General features: G+C 47.4%; 1 protein-coding gene across 1 annotated transcript in view; it reads left to right on the forward strand.

The window, feature by feature from the left end:
• LOC120308835 overlaps positions 1 to 19,189 on the forward strand; it is a 33,828-nt gene extending 14,639 nt beyond the window's left edge. The window contains exons 7-10 of the mRNA XM_039345374.1: positions 1,302 to 2,050; positions 13,032 to 13,826; positions 15,203 to 15,320; positions 17,098 to 19,189. Of these exons, the coding sequence (XP_039201308.1) occupies positions 1,302 to 2,050; positions 13,032 to 13,826; positions 15,203 to 15,320; positions 17,098 to 18,071 (2,636 nt within the window). The 3' untranslated portion in view covers positions 18,072 to 19,189. The remainder of the gene's footprint in view (positions 1 to 1,301; positions 2,051 to 13,031; positions 13,827 to 15,202; positions 15,321 to 17,097) is intronic.
• Positions 19,190 to 19,856: the final 667 nt, after the last annotated feature.

Raw genomic sequence — 19,856 nt, forward strand, 5'->3', positions numbered from 1 at the left:
TGAGCTTTGCCCCATTTTATACCTTTTCTTGCCACAGTTGTTAAGTGAATCCCTGCACTTGTTAAAATTAGTGACCCGGTTGTTAAGTGGATCTGGCTTCCCCCGTTGAATTTGCTTGTCAAAAGGGGATCCTGTCACCCTGGGACACTGCAGCTGTCATAAATACATGCCAGGGGCCAAGCCTCTGAATTTTTATTGGGTGATCATGGGGGGGGGATGCTGCGACAGTCGTGTGGAAAACGATCATAAGTCACGTTTTCCTGTGCCGTTGTAACTTCGGTCACTAAACAAATGGTTGAAAGTCGAGGATCCCCTGTAAAGACAAGCCGTATCTTGGTGCTCTTTAGTAGCAAAGATACTTTTTGCTGATAATTTTGCTGATTTCCCCTTTTTCTGACAACTCAAATGGATTTTCCCATTTAGACCACCGAGAAATACATCAGTTTTGATGCTGCCATTGTCAGCGCAAGGAACAGTCCTAGATCTGTGCTGTCATAAGTTTGAACGGTCATTAAATGAACGGTCGTAAGCCGTTTGAACGGTCATTAAATGAACGGTCGTAAGCCGAGCACTATTGTAAATATTTTTCCTTCTTGTCTGCTATGTGGATTGACCCAGTGGTGGGATTCAAATACCTGAACAACCAATTGTATTATGTGATGCAGGCCTGGGCCTCCAATGCCTAGAATGGACTTCCAGAAGTGGCATCATGCACTTCCGTTGGCCGTTCTAGGCCTGGGAGGCCTCCCCCAGGCATCTGATGCTTAGAACAGACTTCCTAAAGTGGCATCAACGCACTTCCGATGGGCTGTTCTAGGCCTGGGAGGCCTTCTCCAGCCTTCCGAGGCCTAGAACAGACTTCCGGAAGTGGTATCCATGCACTTCTGGTGGGCTGTTCTAGGCCTGGGAGGCCTTCTCCAGTCCTCCAAGGCCTAGAACGGACTTCCGGAAGTGGTATCCATGCACTTTTGGTGGGCTGTTCTAGGCCTGGGAGGCCTCCCCCAGGCATCTGATGCCTAGAACAGACTTTCGAAAGTGGCATCAACGCACTTCCGATGGGCTGTTCTAAGCCTGGGAGGCCTCCTCCAGCCCTCCGAGGCCTAGAACAGACTTCCGGAAGTGGTATCCATGCACTTCTGGTGGGCCGTTCTAGGCCTGGGAGGCTTCTGAGGCCTAGACTGGACCTCCAGAAGCCAGCCGGTTCTCCAAATTCAGGTAAATTTAGCTACCGGTTCTCCTGAACCGGCTGAATCCCACCACTGGATTGACCCATATCTCTGCTTGTTTCCTTCTCCCATCAGGCGACGGCTCAGCCAGTAAGGAGGACACGGTCAGGATTCATCTGAATGGCATCCTCCAGCCCGCAGGTTCTCCGGGCATCTCACGGAAAGATTTCCCGGGGTCCCTTTCCATGAAGTCAGAATCTTTCGATCAGGGTTACGAGTCTGAACGACAGCACAGGACAACCCCCGTGAAGACACAGAGCCCAAACCTTCAGAAAGAGAAGGACATCATGGCGGATAAGGTTGGCCTACTTTGTGCTGGAGCAGAGCCCCACATATGTCGCAAATGCGGGCAGACCTTTGAGCACCAGTCGGGGCTGATCGTCCACCAGATGATCCACACAGCCGAGCAGCCTTACGAGTGTCTCGAATGCGGCAAAAGCTTCTGCCGACAGGACAATCTTCTGGAGCATCAAAGGATCCACCTGGAGGAGCGGCCTTACGAATGCCCCCAGTGCGGGAAGACCTTCAGCACTCGCTCTTATCTGATCACCCACCAGAGAATCCACAGGGGTGAGAAGCCGCCATACAGGTGCCTCCACTGCGCCAAGAGTTTCAGCCACAGGTCCTCGCTGGTCAACCATCACAGGATCCACACGGGAGAGAAACCGTTTGAGTGTCCCACATGCGGGGACAGTTTCTTCCAGAGCGGGCAGCTGATACGGCACCGGAGGATGCACACGGAGGAGAAACCGTACAATTGTTTTCAGTGCGGCAACAACTTCAGCCAGAAATACTGCCTTGACATCCACTTGAGGATGCACACCTGAGAAAAGCCGTACGTATCTGCCGAGTGCGGGAAATGCTTCTGCCAGAGTGCCCAAGTTAATTTGGCACCAGAGAATCCACTCAGGAGAGAAATCTTTTGGCGTGTGTGGAGTGTGGGAAGAGTTTTTCCCAGAAGGAAAAAGTGACTAAACAACAGCGAACCCACGTGGAACCCAAGCCGTACGAATGCCCCGAGGGTCGGAAAATTTTCCCACAGAGAAATAAGCTCTTTCGTCATCATCAAAAAAGCCACACGGGATTTGAAATGTTGTGAATGGCTTTTGTTGTCCAGAAAAATGATTGGACGTGTGCGCAAGTAGTCCTCGACTTACAACAATTCACTTAGTGACCATTTGAAGTTACAACTGCACTGAAAAAGGGACTTACGACCATTTTTCACGCTTACCACCACTGTAGCATCCCCATGTCACATAGCAATATCAATAGCATTTATATACCATTTCATAGCGTTTTTCAGCAAGGCCTTTTGACCAGTGGTACGGGAAGCACCTGTGGTACATTGGCACCTGTCAGGTGGCACGCGGCCATCCTAGAAAAGTGGTAGCGGGGGAAGGGAATGAGTTGAACCGGTGGCAGCACCGCACAAGCCTGAGCGAGAGATGGCTGGAGCTGCAGGGCTGTCAGGGCTCAGCAGAAGCGCCAGGATCAGCGCCAGCTCCAGCTGGAGCTCGGCGCTGATCCTGGTGCTTCCGCTGAGCCCAGAAGAAGCGCCGATCAGCTGGAACGTTGCAGCATCTCCAGAGTCTTGTGATTTACATTCAGATGCTTGGCAACTGATTCATATTTATGACGGTCACAGTGTGCCAGGGTCATGTGAAGTGAACAAAACCTGCTGCAACCACCCAGCAGACGGGGGAATAAAAACCAAACACCCCCTCACCCCACGCCTGCTGCCAATCCTCAGCATAAAATGCTCACAACAATGAAACCTCGGACAGGAGGAAGAGCGCCACCGGGCGGGCAGGCAGGTGTCTTGCTCGGCTGTGGCTTGGGGGGCAGTTTTTTCAGTGCCATTGTAACTTTGAAAGTCACTAAGCGAACAGTTGTAAGTCGAGGACTACCTGTACTTTATCACTTCCCCCCCCCTTTTTTGGTCATCAAGTTTTTGACACCTTACTAGGCGACTGGTGGTAGTTGGATGTTGCCATATCCTAAAAGTGGTCCAATGGGTGAAAAGGTTGAAAAGCCCTGTTTTATAGGCCCCTCTGAGTAGAGAGTCAGCATATTTGCCCCCAACAATCTGGGTCCTCATTTTACCGACCTCAGAAGAACAGAAGACTGAGTTGGGTGAGGATCGAACTCCAGACTGTGCGCAGAGTTAGCCTGCAATACTGCATTCCAGCCACTGTGCCACCATGACCCTTTTGATCCCATGACCGAAATTTGGATGCTTGGCAACTGACTCATATTTATGACAGCTGTAGCGTCCCAGGATCACGTGATCAACGTTTGCGACCTTCTGACCAACGAAGTCAAATGGGGAAGCCAGATTCACTTCACAATCGGATTATTAACTTAACAACTGCAGCGATTCACTTAACAACGGTGGCAAGAAAGATTGTAAAATGGGGGAAAATTTATTTAACGACTCTCTTGCTTAGCAATAGAAATGTTGGACTCCATTGCAGTCGTAAGTCGAGGACTAACTCTATAAAAGGTTTTTGTCCGAAACACATTAAGAAAAAGTCTGGACTCTCTGAATGTTAGAAGAAATAACGCAAGAGAAACGAGGAAAAGGCCTTGATAGATTAATGCTGTCTATAATAATAATAATAATAATAATAATAATAGGAACTGCTTCCATCCTGCGACGATACCTGTAATACCATCAAACATCCACATCTGCCTATCCCAGGTCCTGGGTAAGGACTCGATAGGTAGACAAAATGCCAAATCCAGTCTGAACATCTGGCTGACTGTGCGATTATCCATAATAATAATAATAATAATAATAATAATAATAATAATAATAATAATATGCAACATAACACCCCAGACTTAACAATTGTCGATAAGAAAGACAAAAAAGTCTGGATAGTGGACGTGGCAGTGCCTGGAGATAGCAGAATAGAAGAGAAAGAACTGGAGAAGATAACAAAATACAAAGCCCTACAAATAGAAATAGAAAGACTGTGGCAAAAGCAAGCAAGGGTAGTACCAATAGTCATAGGCTCCTTGGGTGCAATCCCAAAACAACTGGAGCACCACTTGAACACCATTGGCATTGACAAATTCGCTATTAGTCAATTGCAAAAGGCAGCCTTATTAGGAACTGCTTCCATACTGCGACGATATCTGTAATACCATCAAACATCCACATCTGCCTATCCCAGGTCCTGGGTAAGGACTCGATAGGTAGACAAAATGCCAAATCCAGTCTGAACATCTGGCTGACTGTGCGATGATCCATAATAATAATAATAATAATAATAATAATAAAGTTGGAAGGGACCTTGGAGGTCATCTAGTCCAGGGCTTTTCAACCTTTTCACAGATTGTACCACTTTTAGGACATGACAATATTTGAGTATCACCAGTGCTTAGCAAGGTGTCAAAAATTTGACAACTAAAAAAAGGGAGGGGGAAATTTGGGTTTTACTGATTAGATTCATTTGTTCTTATAGAAATGGCTAGTTTATAATATTATGCAAAAGTAAAAAATTGAGGTTCAGTGTTAATGCTTCCTTCTACCGCAACAGAGGAAGTGCTGTATTTTCCGGCATATAAGACGACTTTATAAAGCATGCAAATCGGCTCCGAAGTCAGGGGTCGTCTTATACTCCGAGTCGTCTTATACGCTGGAAAATATGGTATGTTCTTTTTCCCTTCTCCCCCTCACTTTTTCCCCCTTTTTCCTCCCCACTGTCTCCTACTATTTGCCTTTGTATTTTTGTATTTTATTTTATAATCTAATAAAATATTACAAACTGTAGGAAAAAAAAGTACCAGTTTTAATTTCTTTGGTGGCTGTTCCTTTGTTGAGTCACTTTCCCTTTGCACTAACAAATGGATGATGAATTTATCCACATTTATTAATGTGCATCACTACCAGGAATTCTGGGAGTTGAAGTCCACAAGTCTTAAAGTTGCCAAGTTTGAAGACCTGTTTTAGACCAATGTCTCTTTGGCCACTTGAAGATGGGTGGACTTCAACTCCCAGAATTCCCTGGCCATCTATACTGGCTGGAGAATCCTGGGAGTTGAAGTCCACCCATCTTCAAGTGGCCAAGGTGGAGAGATGAGCGAAGATAACCTTTATTGTTTTAGACACTGATGGCTGCTACTTCTGTTCATTTGACTGGATTTTTAAAATGTCAGTCCTTCCGATGGTCAAACTTAGCAATGTTGAAAAACTGCATAAAGCCACGGAGAGACAACCCTGGTGACAGGCAGCTCCAAACGGCATTATAAATTGGAGAACGCCTGAAGGAATCAGTGCTCAGTCATTGCAGGGTGCAAATATGGCTGACTGCCTTCGCAGTGTTTATTGCCTTTTATACTGTTTTCCAAATAGCATAAAGTAAGATGGCATCAGCATAGTAACAGCATTTCTATTGGTGAAACCCCTTGCCAATCCTTAAAATATACCAGCTAGGGAAATGTAAAACAGCAATAGGATCATATTACCATATATGGTGGGAATGCCCAAAGATCCGTGAGTATTGGAACAGGACCCGAAACTGGTTGAGGGATATATTAACACTGGACTTAGAGTTAAAACCTGAACTCTTCTTGTTGGGAATAACGACAGAAAAATACGACAAGAGAACAATCTACCTGCTGCTACACATCCTGACTGCAGCTAGGCTTGCTTTAGCGCAAAAAGGGAAGAGCAAGGAAATTCCCACAGAGGAAGAGTTAATACATAAAATATTAGCATGTGCAGAAATGGACAGGCTCAAAATGATATTAAAAGACAAATGTGGATCAGTTTATTATGAAACCTGGGATAAATTTTACCGCTGGAGGAATTCGAAGAGGACGTTTGGGATTAAAGATGAATGTTAAGATAGAAATATGTGTTATTTTAGAATAAGTATTGTATCTAAAACTTAGATGTATATGTAGAGATGAAGAATTGATTGCAAAAAGTGGAATAATCTGATAAGAATGTATATACTGGAATGTCACGTTAAATCCAATGTTTGTTTGTTTTTAACTGTATTATAAATAAAATTGGAAAAAGAAAAAAAGAATATACCAGCTAGGAGCCCCAGACAGGGAGCAGTCTTCTGCCACATCCTGTTGATGTAACCTGGCTGATATCATGTGTACCAGGTGATATCATGTATCAGCCTGGGGTATTTCCCTACATCACCATGGTGATGTGAATGGATAAGATCATGTAGAGAGAAGAGGCATGCAGGCTTTGGAAAGGCAGTTTGCTGTTCATGACCTCTAACTGGCCCCTATCTCTACAAACACCCAACTTCTTGCAATTCTTGTGTCTGTCTCACTGCCATTAGGTTTATATTAATTCAGGCTTCATGTGAGATGGATGGGGACAAATTTCACGCAACTTCCCAGAAAAAAAAAATGCTGTGTCTCAGATTTTATCCAGAGCTTTAGGTTAAATCAGGGGTAGGCCACCTTGGCTCTTTTATGACTTGTGGACTTCCAACTCCCAGAATTCCTGAGCCAACATGGCTCAGCTTGGAAACCTCTCCCTTTCCCCTCAGCATGGCTGGCTCAGGAATTCTGGGAGTTGAAGTCCACGAGTCACAAAAGAGCCAAGATGGCCTACCCCTGGGTTAAATCCAGATTAGGGATTGGAACAGAAACTGATTTTTAAGAAAGCCCAGTATTTCTCTCAACTTTGGCAACTTTAAGCTGCCTGGACTTCAACTCCCAAAATTCCCCAGCCAGCCTTGAATTGCCCATGGTGGGGAATTCTGGGAGTTGAAGTCCACGCATTTGAAAGTTGCCAAGGTTGAGAAACACTGGTAAAATTATTTTGATCCCTTAACAGTGTATACATTCTGTAGCCAGAGAGGGTTTCAACTCCCTCCCGACCAACCTTGATCCTGTGTTCGAGTTGCCTTAGTCCCGAACGTGCTGTGTTTAGTCTGTTTAATCCCACAGGGAAGCTCAGATTTGATATTTGTGTTTTCTTGAGACCCTTGTTTGAGAAAAATCGGTGCTTGTGATATATTCTGCCCCTGGATGGGTAGATGTTCCCATAGGCCAGGGGTAGGCAACCGTGGCTCTTTTATGACTCGTGGACTTCAACTCCCAGAATTCCTGAGCCAGCCTGGCTCAGCTTGGAAACCTCTCCCTTTCCCCTCAGCATGGCTGGCTCAGGAATTCTGGGAGCTGAAGTCCATGAGCCATAAAAGGGCCAAGTTTGAAGGCCCTTGTCTTAGACAGTCACTTCTCTGAAATGATATAGGGCAGGGGTAGGCAACCTTGGCTCTTTTATGACTCGTGGACTTCACCTCCCAGAATTCCTGAGCCAGCATGGCTCAGCTTGGAAAACTCTCCCTTTCCCCTCAGCATGGCTGGCTCAGGAATTCTGGGAGTTGAAGTCCACAAATCAGAAAAGAGCCAAGGCTGCCTATCCCTGGCCTAAGGCCTATCTGTACACCAATGGAAGCTATTGCACTGGGTTTTTTCATTCACACCATTCCTGTCTGTCCAAATATAGAAGTCCTAGAGGAGAATATAATTGCAGAACAACGTAATAGTGTGAAAACATATTCTGTGTTGGCGTGTGACATTGTCTGCAGCCTGTTGTTACGATGCCCTTTGAGGCTGTGATTGTCTTCAATAAATGATCTCAAGTTTTAAGCAAGCCTTTGCTGTGAAAAGCAAGAAGTAGGTCATGTTTCTAGTCCTTATGGATAATAATTGCCTCTGGAAGAAGGCGGGGGAGATCCTGAGAGACTCTGGAAGCCCTGTCCAGCCTCTTTTCCCCAGCTATACCTAACAGCACGTCCCCAGGTTAAAATCGGGTTAAGATCGTCCTGCTTACAGATGTCCCATAATTAAGAATGGAGCCTACGGTAGCAACATTTGAGATAAATGTGTCATTATTCAAGTTAAATAGACAATGGTTCAAGTTTATTACACAATACAGTTATCATACAATAATACGGTAATATGAATTTGACTTAAGGACAGACCCGGGGACTGGGACTTGTTCTTAAAACTGAAGTACATAACTGAAAAGCTGCATATTCTGCTAATTACCACTCTTAATATAAAAGAATTTCTGTAGCTCAGAGAACTGTGATGTTCTCTGAGTTTGGTGGTTTTTCAATTGTTTCATTACCTGACTAGGTAACATCACCAGGGTGATGGAGGGTGGGGTTCACTGGCTATTTATATATAGGAATAGCCCTGCCATCTCCTATGAGTGGGAGTGTAATTTCCTTCCTCCTCCTCCATGGAAAACCCCCACCCAAATTAGCAGGGTAACCTATATATAAACAGCCAGTGAGCCCCACCCTTCTTCACACTGATGACATTAACTAGTCAGGTAATGAAACGCCTGCAAGCAAATAACTAAGCTCAGAGAACACCAAAATTGGCTGCATTTTAACTGTAATGTGCTTTTCCTGGCCATAAGGTGCTGGTATGATGCACCACCCATTCTCACATACATACACTTTCCCTCAAAAATCATAAAAGTAGCATTTTCCAAACTTGGCAACTTTAAGTGGGTGGACTTCCAACTCCCAGAATGGAATAGATAATATATGGGCGAAAGTATGTCAAAAAAGCATGCAACATTCTTGTTCCAAATCTGCTCTTTGCAGGCAGGGATCAAAGAGAGAAAGTAAGAGAAAGCACCACTGCCTTGAAACGATGGAGGAAAAATGTTCTGATGTAGCAATAGGAAACTTGATAATACTGTAGATCAGGGCTTTTTAACCTTTTCACCATTGTACCACTTTTAGGATATGGCAATATCCGAGTACCACCAGTCGCCTAGCAAGGTGTCAAAAACTTGATGACAAAAAAAAAGGAAAAAAGTGATAAAAGTACAGGTAGTCCTCGACTTACAACAGTTTGCTCAGTGAAGTTACAATGGCACTGAAAAAAGTACCCCCCAAGCCACAGCCGAGCAAGATACCTACCTGCCTGCCCGCCCGGCGGCGCTCTTCCTCCTGTCCGAGGTTTTCATTGTTGTGAGCATTTCTGTTGAGGATTGGCAGCGGGGCTGGGGTGGGGGTGTTTGGTTTTTATTCCCCCCCCCTGTCTGCTGGGTGGTTGCAGCAGGTTTTGGTCACTTCACATGACCCTGGGATACTGTGACCGTCATAAATATGAATCAGTTGCCAAGCATCTGACTGTAAATCACAAGGCCCTGAAGATGCTGCAATGTTCCAGCTGATCAGCACTTCTTCTGGGCTCAGCGGAAGCGCCAGGATCAGCGCCGAGTTCCAGCTGGAGCCTGGCGCTGATCCTGGCACTTCCGCTGAGCCCTGACAGCCCTGCAGTTCCAGCCATCTCTCGCTCAGGCTTGTGCGGTGCTGCCACTAGTTCAGCTCATTCCCCTCCCCCGCTACCACTTTTCTAGGATGGTTGCATACCAGATTACTTACAGGACCGCATACTGCCACATAGTTCCCAGAGACCGGTGAGGTCCCACAGATTGGGCCTCCTTGAGGTCCCGTCGGCCAGACAATGTCGGCTGGCGGGCCCTTGGGGAAGGGCCTTTTCTGTGATGGCTCCGACGTGGTGGAATCAACTGTCCCCCGAGATTTGGACTACTCCCACCTTGCCGGCCTTCAAGAAAGCCATTAAAACTCTCCTGTTCCGGCAGACCTGGGGTTGATGTTCCTGGGGGGGCCGGAATACGATTGGGACATGCTATATGAATGCACTCATTTTTATTGTTATATTTATTGTTTTAATTTTGTACGCCGCCCTGAGTCCCTAGGGATTGGCATATAAATTTTATAAATAAATAAATAAATCTGCCAGGTGCCAATGTACCACAGGTGGTACCCACTGGTTTAAAAGCCCTGCCGTAAATCAAGGGAGTTCACACTGGCCATAACACAGGCTAAGGTGGGATGGCTACTTTGGGTGTGTGAATACAGGTAGTCCTCAACCTACCACCACAATGGAGCCCAAGTTTTCTGTTGCTAAGTGAGAAATTTGTTAGGTGAGCTTTGCCCCCATTTTATAACTTTACTCGCCCCATTTGCTAAGTGAACCACTGCTAAGTTAGTCACACGGTTGTTAAACAAGTCTAGCTTCCCCTTTTGACTTTTGAGGTATTAATACCACTCTATAAAGCCTTAGTAAGACCACACCTAGAATACTATAATTCCCACTATAAAAAAGATGTTGAGAGTCTAGAAAGAGTGCAGGGAAGAGCAACAAAGATGATTAGGGGACTGGAGGCTAAAACCTATGAAGAACGGCTACAGGAACTGGGCATGGCTAGTCTAGTGAAGAGAAGGACCAGGGGAGACAATATAGCAGTGTTCCAATATTTGAGGGGCTGTCGCAGAGAAGAGGGGGTCAACCTATTTTCCAAAGCTCCTGAAGGCCAGACAAGGAATAACAGATGGAATCTGATCAAGGAGAGATTCAATCTGGAAATAAGGAGAAATTTTCTGACAATGAGAACAATTAACCAGTGGAACAGGCTGCCTCCAGATGTTGTGGTTGCTTCATCACTGGAAACTTTCAAGAAGAGACTAGATTGCCCTGTGCAGAAATGGTGTAGTGGGGTTTCCTGCTTGGGTTGGTGGTTGGACTAGATCAAGGGTAGGCAACCTTGGCTCTTTTATGACTGGTAGACTTCAACTCCCAGAATTCCTGAGCCAGCCACGCTGAGGGGAAAGGAAGAGGTTTCCATGCTGAGCCATACTGGCTCAGGAATTCTGGGAGTTGAAGTCCACGAGTCATAAAAGAGCCAAGGTTGCCTACCCCTGCACTAGATGACCTACAATAGGGGTCTTCAAACTCAGCTCTTTTATGACTCGTGGACTTCAACTCCCAGAATTCCTGAGCCAGCCACACTGAGGAGAAAGGGAGGTTTCTATGCTGAGCCATACTGGCTCAGGAATTCTGGGAGTTGAAGTCCACGAGTCAAAGAGCCAAGGTTGACTACCCCTGCACTAGATGACCTACAATAGGGGTCTTCAAACTCAGCCCTTTTATGACTCATGGACTTCAACTCCCAGAATTCCTGAGCCAGCCACGCTGAGGAGAAAGGGAGAGGTTTCTATGCTGAGCCACGCTGGCTCAGGAATTCTGGGAGTTGAAGTCCACGAGTCATAAAAGAGCCAAGGTTGCCTACCCCTGGCCTAGATGACCCACAAGGTCCCTTCCAACCCTTGTTATTCTAATTCTAAAGGCCATAAAAGGGGGTCACGTGATCCCGAGACACTGCAACCATCACAAATAAGAATTTGACTCTTATTGTCAAGTGTCCGAATGTAAATCACGTGAACCACAGCCCCAATTGTGAAAAAGAGTCACTTTTTTCACGGCCGCCGTACATTCGAACAGTCACTAAGCAAGCTGTTGTAAGTCCAGGGCTACCTGTCCTGCTGGGCTTGGATTCAAAGCTTGCCTTGCAAGCAAGCAAGGCTGCAGTCCTCAAGATATTGTGCAGTTCTCCCCCCCACACACCCATCAATCTGTACCGGAGGATTCAAAGCTTGCCTTGCAAGCAAGCAAGGCTGCAGTCCTCAAGATATTATGCAGTTTCCCCCCCCCCACACACACACCCATCAATCCGTACCGGAGGCTGCTGCCCCCCCCCCCAGCGCCGCGGATCTTCCCCTCTCCTGGCGCCCCGATGCCAGCTTCGCTTTCCGAAGGCTCCGAAGGGCGCAAAAGAGACGCGGCGCGCTCCGCTCTGCGCCCCAAGAGTTAAAGCGATAGAGCCGCGGCTGGCTGGGAGGCGCCCTGAACGCTTTCGGAAAGGGGAGGCTGCAAGCGCCGAGGCCCCTTCCTGCTTCTCCGCCCGCCCGCCCGCCGAGCAAGCCAGGCGCCCGGGCTTGGGGCGTCGCCAGGTCGGGAAAGCCTTCGCCGGCAGCCGCCCGGGAACCGGCCAGGTGGGTGCACGGGGGGTGGGGGGGGGCGTCCGGAGACCGACCGATCGATGGATCGATCAGGCGATCGATCGAGCCTGCAAGCCGGGAGGAGCGAGCGAGCGGGAGGAGGGGAGGCACCTGACAGCCGCCGCTCTCCGGATCCGATCCAAGCCTCGCTCGGTCCCCGGAGCTGCGGGCGAGCCCGGCCCGGCCTCAACCCCCCCCCCACGCGGCCATTGTTTCCCTCCTTCCCTTCCACAAAAGCGCCTGGCCGAGCCCATGGTGCGCGGCGCTGGACAGGATCTCCCGTCGGGTCCGATCCAGAATCGGCCCCAGCGCCGCTTCGCCCGTCGCTTATCGGCCCCTTCTCGGGTGGGAGACCCTCCAGGCGAGCCGGTGCGAATGAAATGAACCAAGCTGACCACCACGGGCGAGTCTGGTGCCCTGGCTCGGTGGGTTGTGTGAAAGGATGGACGGCAGACAGAGAAAGACTTGAGGTTTTTTTTTTTTTTCAAACGGGGCATCCTTGAGATCGGGGCTGGGGGAGCAGGAAGGGATAGGTGAGCTTGCCACGTTTGCCCCTTTGAAATGGGACATGCATTCTCCTTTTCTATACAGGTAGTCCTCGACTTACAACCACTCGTTTAGTGACCGAAGTGGCAATGGCACTGAAAAAAAGTGGCTTATGACTGTTTTTCACACTTACGACCGTTGCAGCGCCCCCTAGGCTCCCACGTGTGCAAAATTCCAGACCCTGGCATGTAGTTATGACGGTCATGTGATCACAACCTTCTGACAGAGTCAGTGGGGGAAAGCTGGATTCACTTAACGACTGTGTTTCGCTTAGCAGCTGCAATGATTCACTTAACAACTGTGGCAGAAAAGGTCGTAAAATAGGGCAAAAATCCTGAGGTAAAAGTGTTTCCATCCCTTGTATTTCACAGTCATGTGACGAGAGTCCTCAAAGCCACCGTTGCGGGTTTCTTCGCCATTTGCCACCCTGGAGAGAACCGAGTCTGATCCGCCGTTGAGCCCAACGATGAAAATGGAGGCCCCAGAATCTCCGGCGGACCTGAAGCCAGCATTAGACCTGGATGGGCCAAGGGAAAGGCCCAGCGTGGCCCCGATGGGTTCGGACCAGCAGGATTTGAGGTGGAGAGGTCTTCCATGCATTAAGCAGGAGCCGGAAGAAGGCTGCCTCTCGTCCCTGCACTGGGAGGCCCAGTGGCAGGAGTTCCTGGGGGGCATGCAGGCCCCTTGTGCAGGATGGGGGTCCAGACCGCTGCCGGTCGCTGCCCCGTGGGGGGACACCAAAGCACCCTTGGCCCATGTGGAATTGGCGGCCGCCAGCAGCCATCGGTCCTCGGGAGGGGCGTTTTTCCAACCTGGGCTGCCCGGCTTTGTGGGAACGACGACGCAGCCAGCTGACCAGGAAGGGCAGAAAGTTAAAGAGGAAGTGGAGAACCAGGAGCCCCCCTACCAGCGCTTCAGGCACTTCCTCTACCAAGAAGCGGAGGGCCCCCGAGAGCTTTGCAATCATCTCCGGGAGCTTTGCCACCAATGGCTGAAGCCGGAGAGATACTCCAAAGAGCAGATCCTGGAGCTGGTGACCCTGGAGCAGTTCCTGGCTGTCCTGCCCCAGGCCATGGAGTGTTGGGTCCGGGAGTGCCACCCCCACACGTGTGCCCAGGCCGTGGCCCTGGCGGAGGACTTCCTGGTGAGGCATCCGGAGGAGGGGAGGCAGGAGCAGAAGGTGAGAGAGCCTGAAGTCCTCTTTGGGGCCTCAGGTGGGCCCACCAGCCTTCCAGATCCTTAATAGAAGCTGATGTAGAAGCTGTCCTTTAATTTGCCCATATGCCCCAGACGCAGAGGTAGGCAACCTCGGCTCTTTTATGACTCATGGACTTCAGCTCCCAGAATTCCTGAGTCAGCTTAGCTGACTCAGGAATTCTGGGAGTTGAAGTCCATGAGTCATAAAAGAGCCGAGGTTGCCTACCCCTGCCCCAGAGGGACGGGCTTTTAGGCACCACGAGGCATGAAGGGTATTCCTAGGGCAATTTTGGCCATCTTTTGGGAACTGCCAGTATCCTGAAGGGACCCAGCTGGAGGCAACATGGAATTTTGAAATTTTACAAGGTTGTTTTATCGTTTTATAACTGTTCATCTTGAATTAATTCTAGTTTCAATGTTAATTGCATTGATTATATTGAACGCCACTCAGAAATCTCCTCTGAGGGAGACAGGCTGTTAAGAAATAGAAGAAAGAAAGAAAGAAAGAAAGAAAGGAAGGAAGGAAGGAAGGAAGGAAGGAAGGAAGGAAGGAGAAAGGAAGAAAGAAAAGAAAGAAAGAAAGGAAAGGAAGAGAAAGGAAGGAAGGAATGAAAGAAAAGAAAGAGAAAGAAAGGAAAGAAAGAAAGAGGAGGAAGGGAGGGAGGGAGGAAGGAAGGAAGGGAAGAAGGAAGAAAGAAAGAGAAAGAAAGAAAGAAAGGAATGAAAAAAAGAAAGAAAGGAAAGAAAGAGAAAGGAAGGAAGGAATGAAAGAAAAAGAAAGAAAGGAAGGAAGGAAGGAAGGAAGGAAGGAAGGAAGGAAGGAAGAAAAAGAAAGAAAGAGAAAGAAAGAAAGAAAGGAAAGAAAGAGAAAGGAAGGAATGAAAGAAAAGAAAGAGAAAGAAAGAAAGAAAGAAAGAAAGAAAGAAAGAAAGGAAAGGAGGAAGGAAGGAAGGAAGAAAAAGAAAGAAAGAGAAAGAAAGAAAGAAAGGAAAGAAAGAGAAAGGAAGGAATGAAAGAAAAGAAAGAAAGAAAGAAAGAAAGAAAGGAAAGGAAAGGAGGAAGGGAGGGAGGAAGGAAGGAAGGGAAGAAGGAAGAAAGAAAAAGAAAGAAAGAAAGGAAGGAAGGTAGGAAGGAAGAAAGGAAAGAAAGAAAGGAGGGAGGGAGGGAGGAAGGGAAGAAGGAAGGAAGAAAGAAAAAGAAAGAAAGAAAGTGATGGAGGGAAGGAAAGAGGGAAGGAAGGAAAGAGAGGGAGGGAGAGAGGGAAGGAAGGAAGGAAAGAAGGAAGGTAGGTATCCTGGCTTTCCTAATCCTCCAATAGCTCTCCATCTTGAGCAATTCCAAACATTTGCTTATTTTTAGGGGCCAGGGATGTTTCATGTGGTGACCGTGAATTTTCCTGACTCTGATCAAGTATCATCTGAAAGGCTCCTTAGCAGGCCAGTGAAACAGGAGGTCAACGAAGATGGACTTTCCCAAGGTAAGCAGTTCTTAACTACCAATTAAATCAGGGTTTCTCAACCTTGGCAAGGTTTCTCAACCTTTAAGATGTGTGGACTTCAACTCCCCAAATTATCCAGCCAAGCAACCACGCTGGCTGGGAAATTCTGGAAGTTGAGGCCCATACCTTATAAAGCTGCCAAGATTAAGAAACACTAGCAGGGATAGGCCACCTTGGCTCTTTTATGACTGGTGGACTTCAACTCCCAGAATTCCTGAGCCAGCCATGCTGAGGGGAAAGGGAGAGGTTTCCAAGCTGAGCCAGGCTGGCTCAGGGATTCTGGGAGTTGAAGTCCACGAGTCATAAAAGAGCCAAGGTGGCCTACCCCTGCCCAAATGCCTGAATTTTGATCACGTGACTGTGAGGAAAAATATTTAAATATTTAAACCAGGAGTCTTCAAACTTGGCTCTTCCTCAAAGCACGAAGCTGAAAACACCAGCCTGAAGATGACGAATGGGACTTCGTCGAAACTTCGCCAAGACACTTCCAATTTTACGTGGGAGAAAACCCGAACAACCAAAGACCTACATATATATATATATATATATATGTGTGTGTGTGTGTATATATATGTATGTGTATATATATGTGTGTGTATATATATGTATGTGCATATATATGTATGTGCATATATGTATGTATGTATGTATGTATGTATGTATGTATTTGCAAAAAGCCAGAAATATACCCCCACCTGAAGCTTCTGATACTGGAAAACAGTAGCAACAAACTGTAAATAATGTTCTCCCCAAATTCAGCATTTCCTCTATTGTAGTTCAACACAGTCAGAATCAGAATCACAATAGAGCTGGAAGGGACCTTGAAGGTCTTCTAGTCGAACCCCCTGTTCAAGCAGGAGACACCATACCTTTTCAGACAAGTGGCTGTCCAGTCTCTTCTTAACAAGCTCCAGTGATGAAGCACCCATAACTTCAGAAGGAAAGCTATTCCACTAGTTAATGGTCCTCCTGTTAGGAAGTTTCTCCTTAGTTCCAGGTTGCTTCTCTCCTTGATTAGTTTCTATCCATTGTTTCTCATCCTGCCTTACTTTGGTAAATAAGTTGACCCCCTCTTCTTTGTGGCAGCCTCTTAAATACTGGAACACTGCTATCATGTCACCCCTAGTCCTTCTTTTCTCTAGACTGGCCAAACCCAAATCCTGCAACCGTTCTTCGTATGTTTTAATCTCCAGGCCTTTAATCATCTTAGTTGCTCGTCTTTGCACTTTTCGCCCAAAGCCGAGTGTCTCTATGTCATGGTTCCGACAGATGAAACTCTTCAAAGAACTTCAAGGCATTGTTTAGCTTAAAGAATCTTTATTCAAGTTGCATGGCATCGGCACATACATGGTTGAAGCCAAAATCTGAATTCTCCTCCCCTAAACACATCATATCAAAGTACAATTCCCTCCTTTAATTAACAGTCATAAATCACATTCTCCAATTAGTTTGAAATGCCAACCTTCCCTCCAGTTCTTCAACCCGCCATTCCTTATCATCTCTTATTTCAAACAGCCTTGAAAAAATACTCTACTACGAGGTTGTTATGTCTAACTAATTCCCATACACATTCTTCCTTCTCCCCTCCAGCATCATCTAATTCTAACTCTAAAAGTAACACACAAGTTAAGGGGGAAATGGCTGCATTTTCATATATTGTCAAAGTAAGAACATCCGATGTTAGCAGCGTTGACACTCTAGTTTGCACTCTTCCTTTGAGAATGAATTTTGTTGTGTTTTCTCTTTATTCCGGCAGACGATGGGCAGGTGGGTGAAATCAAAAAAGACAATGAGTGGAACAACACCATGGTAATGGAGCCCCATCATGGCTCATTGTCCACGGAAAGGCGAGAAGGGACAGGTGGACTTGGAGAAGCGGGAGAAGCCCAGAAGAATCCTCAAGGCCCACAGGAGAACGGCCCCAGAGGAACGGACGTAAATGCATCCGGAGAGAAACAATCCCTGTGTTCAAACTGTGGGGGAAGTTTTAATCCTATCTCTGGTCTGCTCGGCCCAGAAGGGTTTCCCCTGGGTGCGAATCCCTACAAATGCTCCGTGTGTGACAAGAGCTTCTGCCAGGTTGCCAAACTCATCGCTCACGAGCGGCTGCACACCGGCGACTGGCCGTACAAGTGCTCCTTCTGCGGCAAGAGCTTCAATCGGAGCTCCGACGTCTCCCGCCACGAGCGGATCCACACGGGCGAGAAGCCCTTCAAGTGCACCACGTGCGAGAAGTGCTTCAGCCAGCGGTCCAAGCTGATTGTCCACGAGCGGTTCCACACGGGCGACAAGCCCCACACCTGCTCCTACTGCGGGAGGAGCTTCCACCAGAGATCGGACCTGGTGAAGCACGAGCGGATCCACACGGGAGAGAAGCCCTACAAGTGCTCTGATTGTGGAGGGAGCTTCCACCGGAGTTCGGATCTGGTGAAGCACAAGTGGATCCACACCGGGGAGCGGCCGTACAAGTGTTCCACCTGTGAGAAGAGCTTCCGGCAGCGCTCGGCCCTCCTGTACCACGAGAGGACCCACACGGGGGAGAAACCGTACGCCTGCACAGCCTGCGGGAAAGGCTTCAGTTGCAAAGCCCACCTGGTGCTCCACAAAAGGACCCACACGGGGGAGAAGCCCTACAAGTGCAACTACTGCGGGAAAAGCTTCACCACCAGCTCATACTTTGTGAAGCATCAGAGGATGCATTTAGGGCAGGAAACTCGGCCGGTTCCGTGAACGAAAGAAAAAAGCGCCCTGAAATGTCTCAAGGTTTTTCCCTTGGCATGGATCGAAAGAGAACCCTCGCATGTAGAAAGCTAGCAGGTCAGAAGTATGATCCCGACGGCTTAGTTTTCTCTCTGCGGGGATTCATAAAACAAGTGGCGAACTTTCCGTCCTGTCGCTGCATTGGGAAGAGTCTCGGTCGGCCGCGGTTGCGAATCTCGAATTGTACAGTTTGGTTTGGGTGGAAAGAAACACCCCGGGCTGAATCGTGTGGGAGAAAAAGAAGCTGAGAAAAGGGCCTGTAACAGCTTGCCTCACTGGAAAAAAAACAAAACCATTTATAAAATGTACGGGTGAGGAGAGCAGTTAGGGAGGAGCGCTTAATCCCTGTCCTCTGAAATTGAGAAAATTCAGGGGTGTTTTCTTGAGGGGGGGGGTACCTGAACTGCTTGGAAGGGACCTGGAGGCAGGCCTCTGCTTCTCCATTTTAAAAGATTGGGTAGCAGTTAGGACAGGCCCTTGCAGTGGGGTTCTCGTACTGAGCTTGTAGACCCCCGTGGGCCTATCATCCCCCTATTCCTCCCGCATTTAGTTAATGTATTTTAATTAAAGCTGATAATAAGCGGAAAACTGACTTTTGAGTCAGGCACTGGCCTAAGGCCCAGAGGCTCCTCAGCCTTTCTTGGAAAATTAAAATGATAGATGGCTGCTTGGTTGAAAATGGGTCCAGATAGCCAGAAAAGAATGCTGCATTGGCCGAAGGGGGTTGCTAATTGAGGAATGCTGGGTGGGCTGGGGGTGACCTCCCCAATTGTAAAATTCTGAATATACACCGCCCCCCCCACTCAACCCCGTCTAGTAAGGTGGCTAAAAGTTCCTGAACGATGGGTCTGACCTCCTGTAATACGGCATCTTCCTGTGTTCCTAAGAAGAATTGTTTTAAATAATTTGTCTAGAGGTCACAAGTCTGAAAACCTCTGTAAAAAGAATCCCGAAAGAGAATTTAGCCAACACATTTCCCTTTTATACTCCGCTCTGTCCCCAGCCCCTCCTCCCAGACACAAGCAAGTTTTGAAAAAAGGAAAATTCGGATGTTTACATTTTGCTATTAAAAATGCATACTTTCTCAACAGGCATATGCGGCAGTTCTCGACTTACAGTACTCAATTAGGGACCGCTTGAAGTGACACCGGCACTGAAAAAAGTAACTATCGCACGATGGTTGTGGCATCCTCGTGGTCACATGATCAAAATTCAGACGCTGGGCAACCAACTCATATATTCATGACGCTTTGCAGAGTCCCAGGGTCATGTGATCCCACTTTGCGACCAAAGACAATGGGGAAGGCACTGAACAACCATGTTACTAATTTAACAATTGCTATAATTGACTTAACAACTGGGGCAAGAAAGGTTATAAAATGGGGCAAAGCTCATTTAACAAATGTCTCACTTAGCAACGGAGATTCTGGACTGAATTGTGGTCAGTTCTGGACTACCTGTAATTCATATGAGGATCCAGATTGTTGGGGGCAATGTAAATATATATATATATATATATATATATATATATATATACACACACACACACACACACACACACACACACACATTGCTTACTGGTGTACACCGCTTAGAGAGTGCTTGCACTTAAAGTGGTATATAAGTCTCATAAATAAATAAATAAATTTACAGTATAGAACTGTTAGACCAGCAAGCTTGGCTGCTTGAGGATGTGTGGACTTCAACTCCCAGAATTCCTGAGCCAGCCTGGCTCAGCTTGGAAACCTCTCGCTT

The sequence above is a fragment of the Crotalus tigris genome, unplaced genomic scaffold (assembly GCF_016545835.1).
Source record: "Crotalus tigris isolate CLP2741 ecotype Arizona unplaced genomic scaffold, ASM1654583v1 scf7180000017950.1190679, whole genome shotgun sequence".
In the NCBI taxonomy this organism is placed as follows: domain Eukaryota; kingdom Metazoa; phylum Chordata; class Lepidosauria; order Squamata; family Viperidae; genus Crotalus; species Crotalus tigris.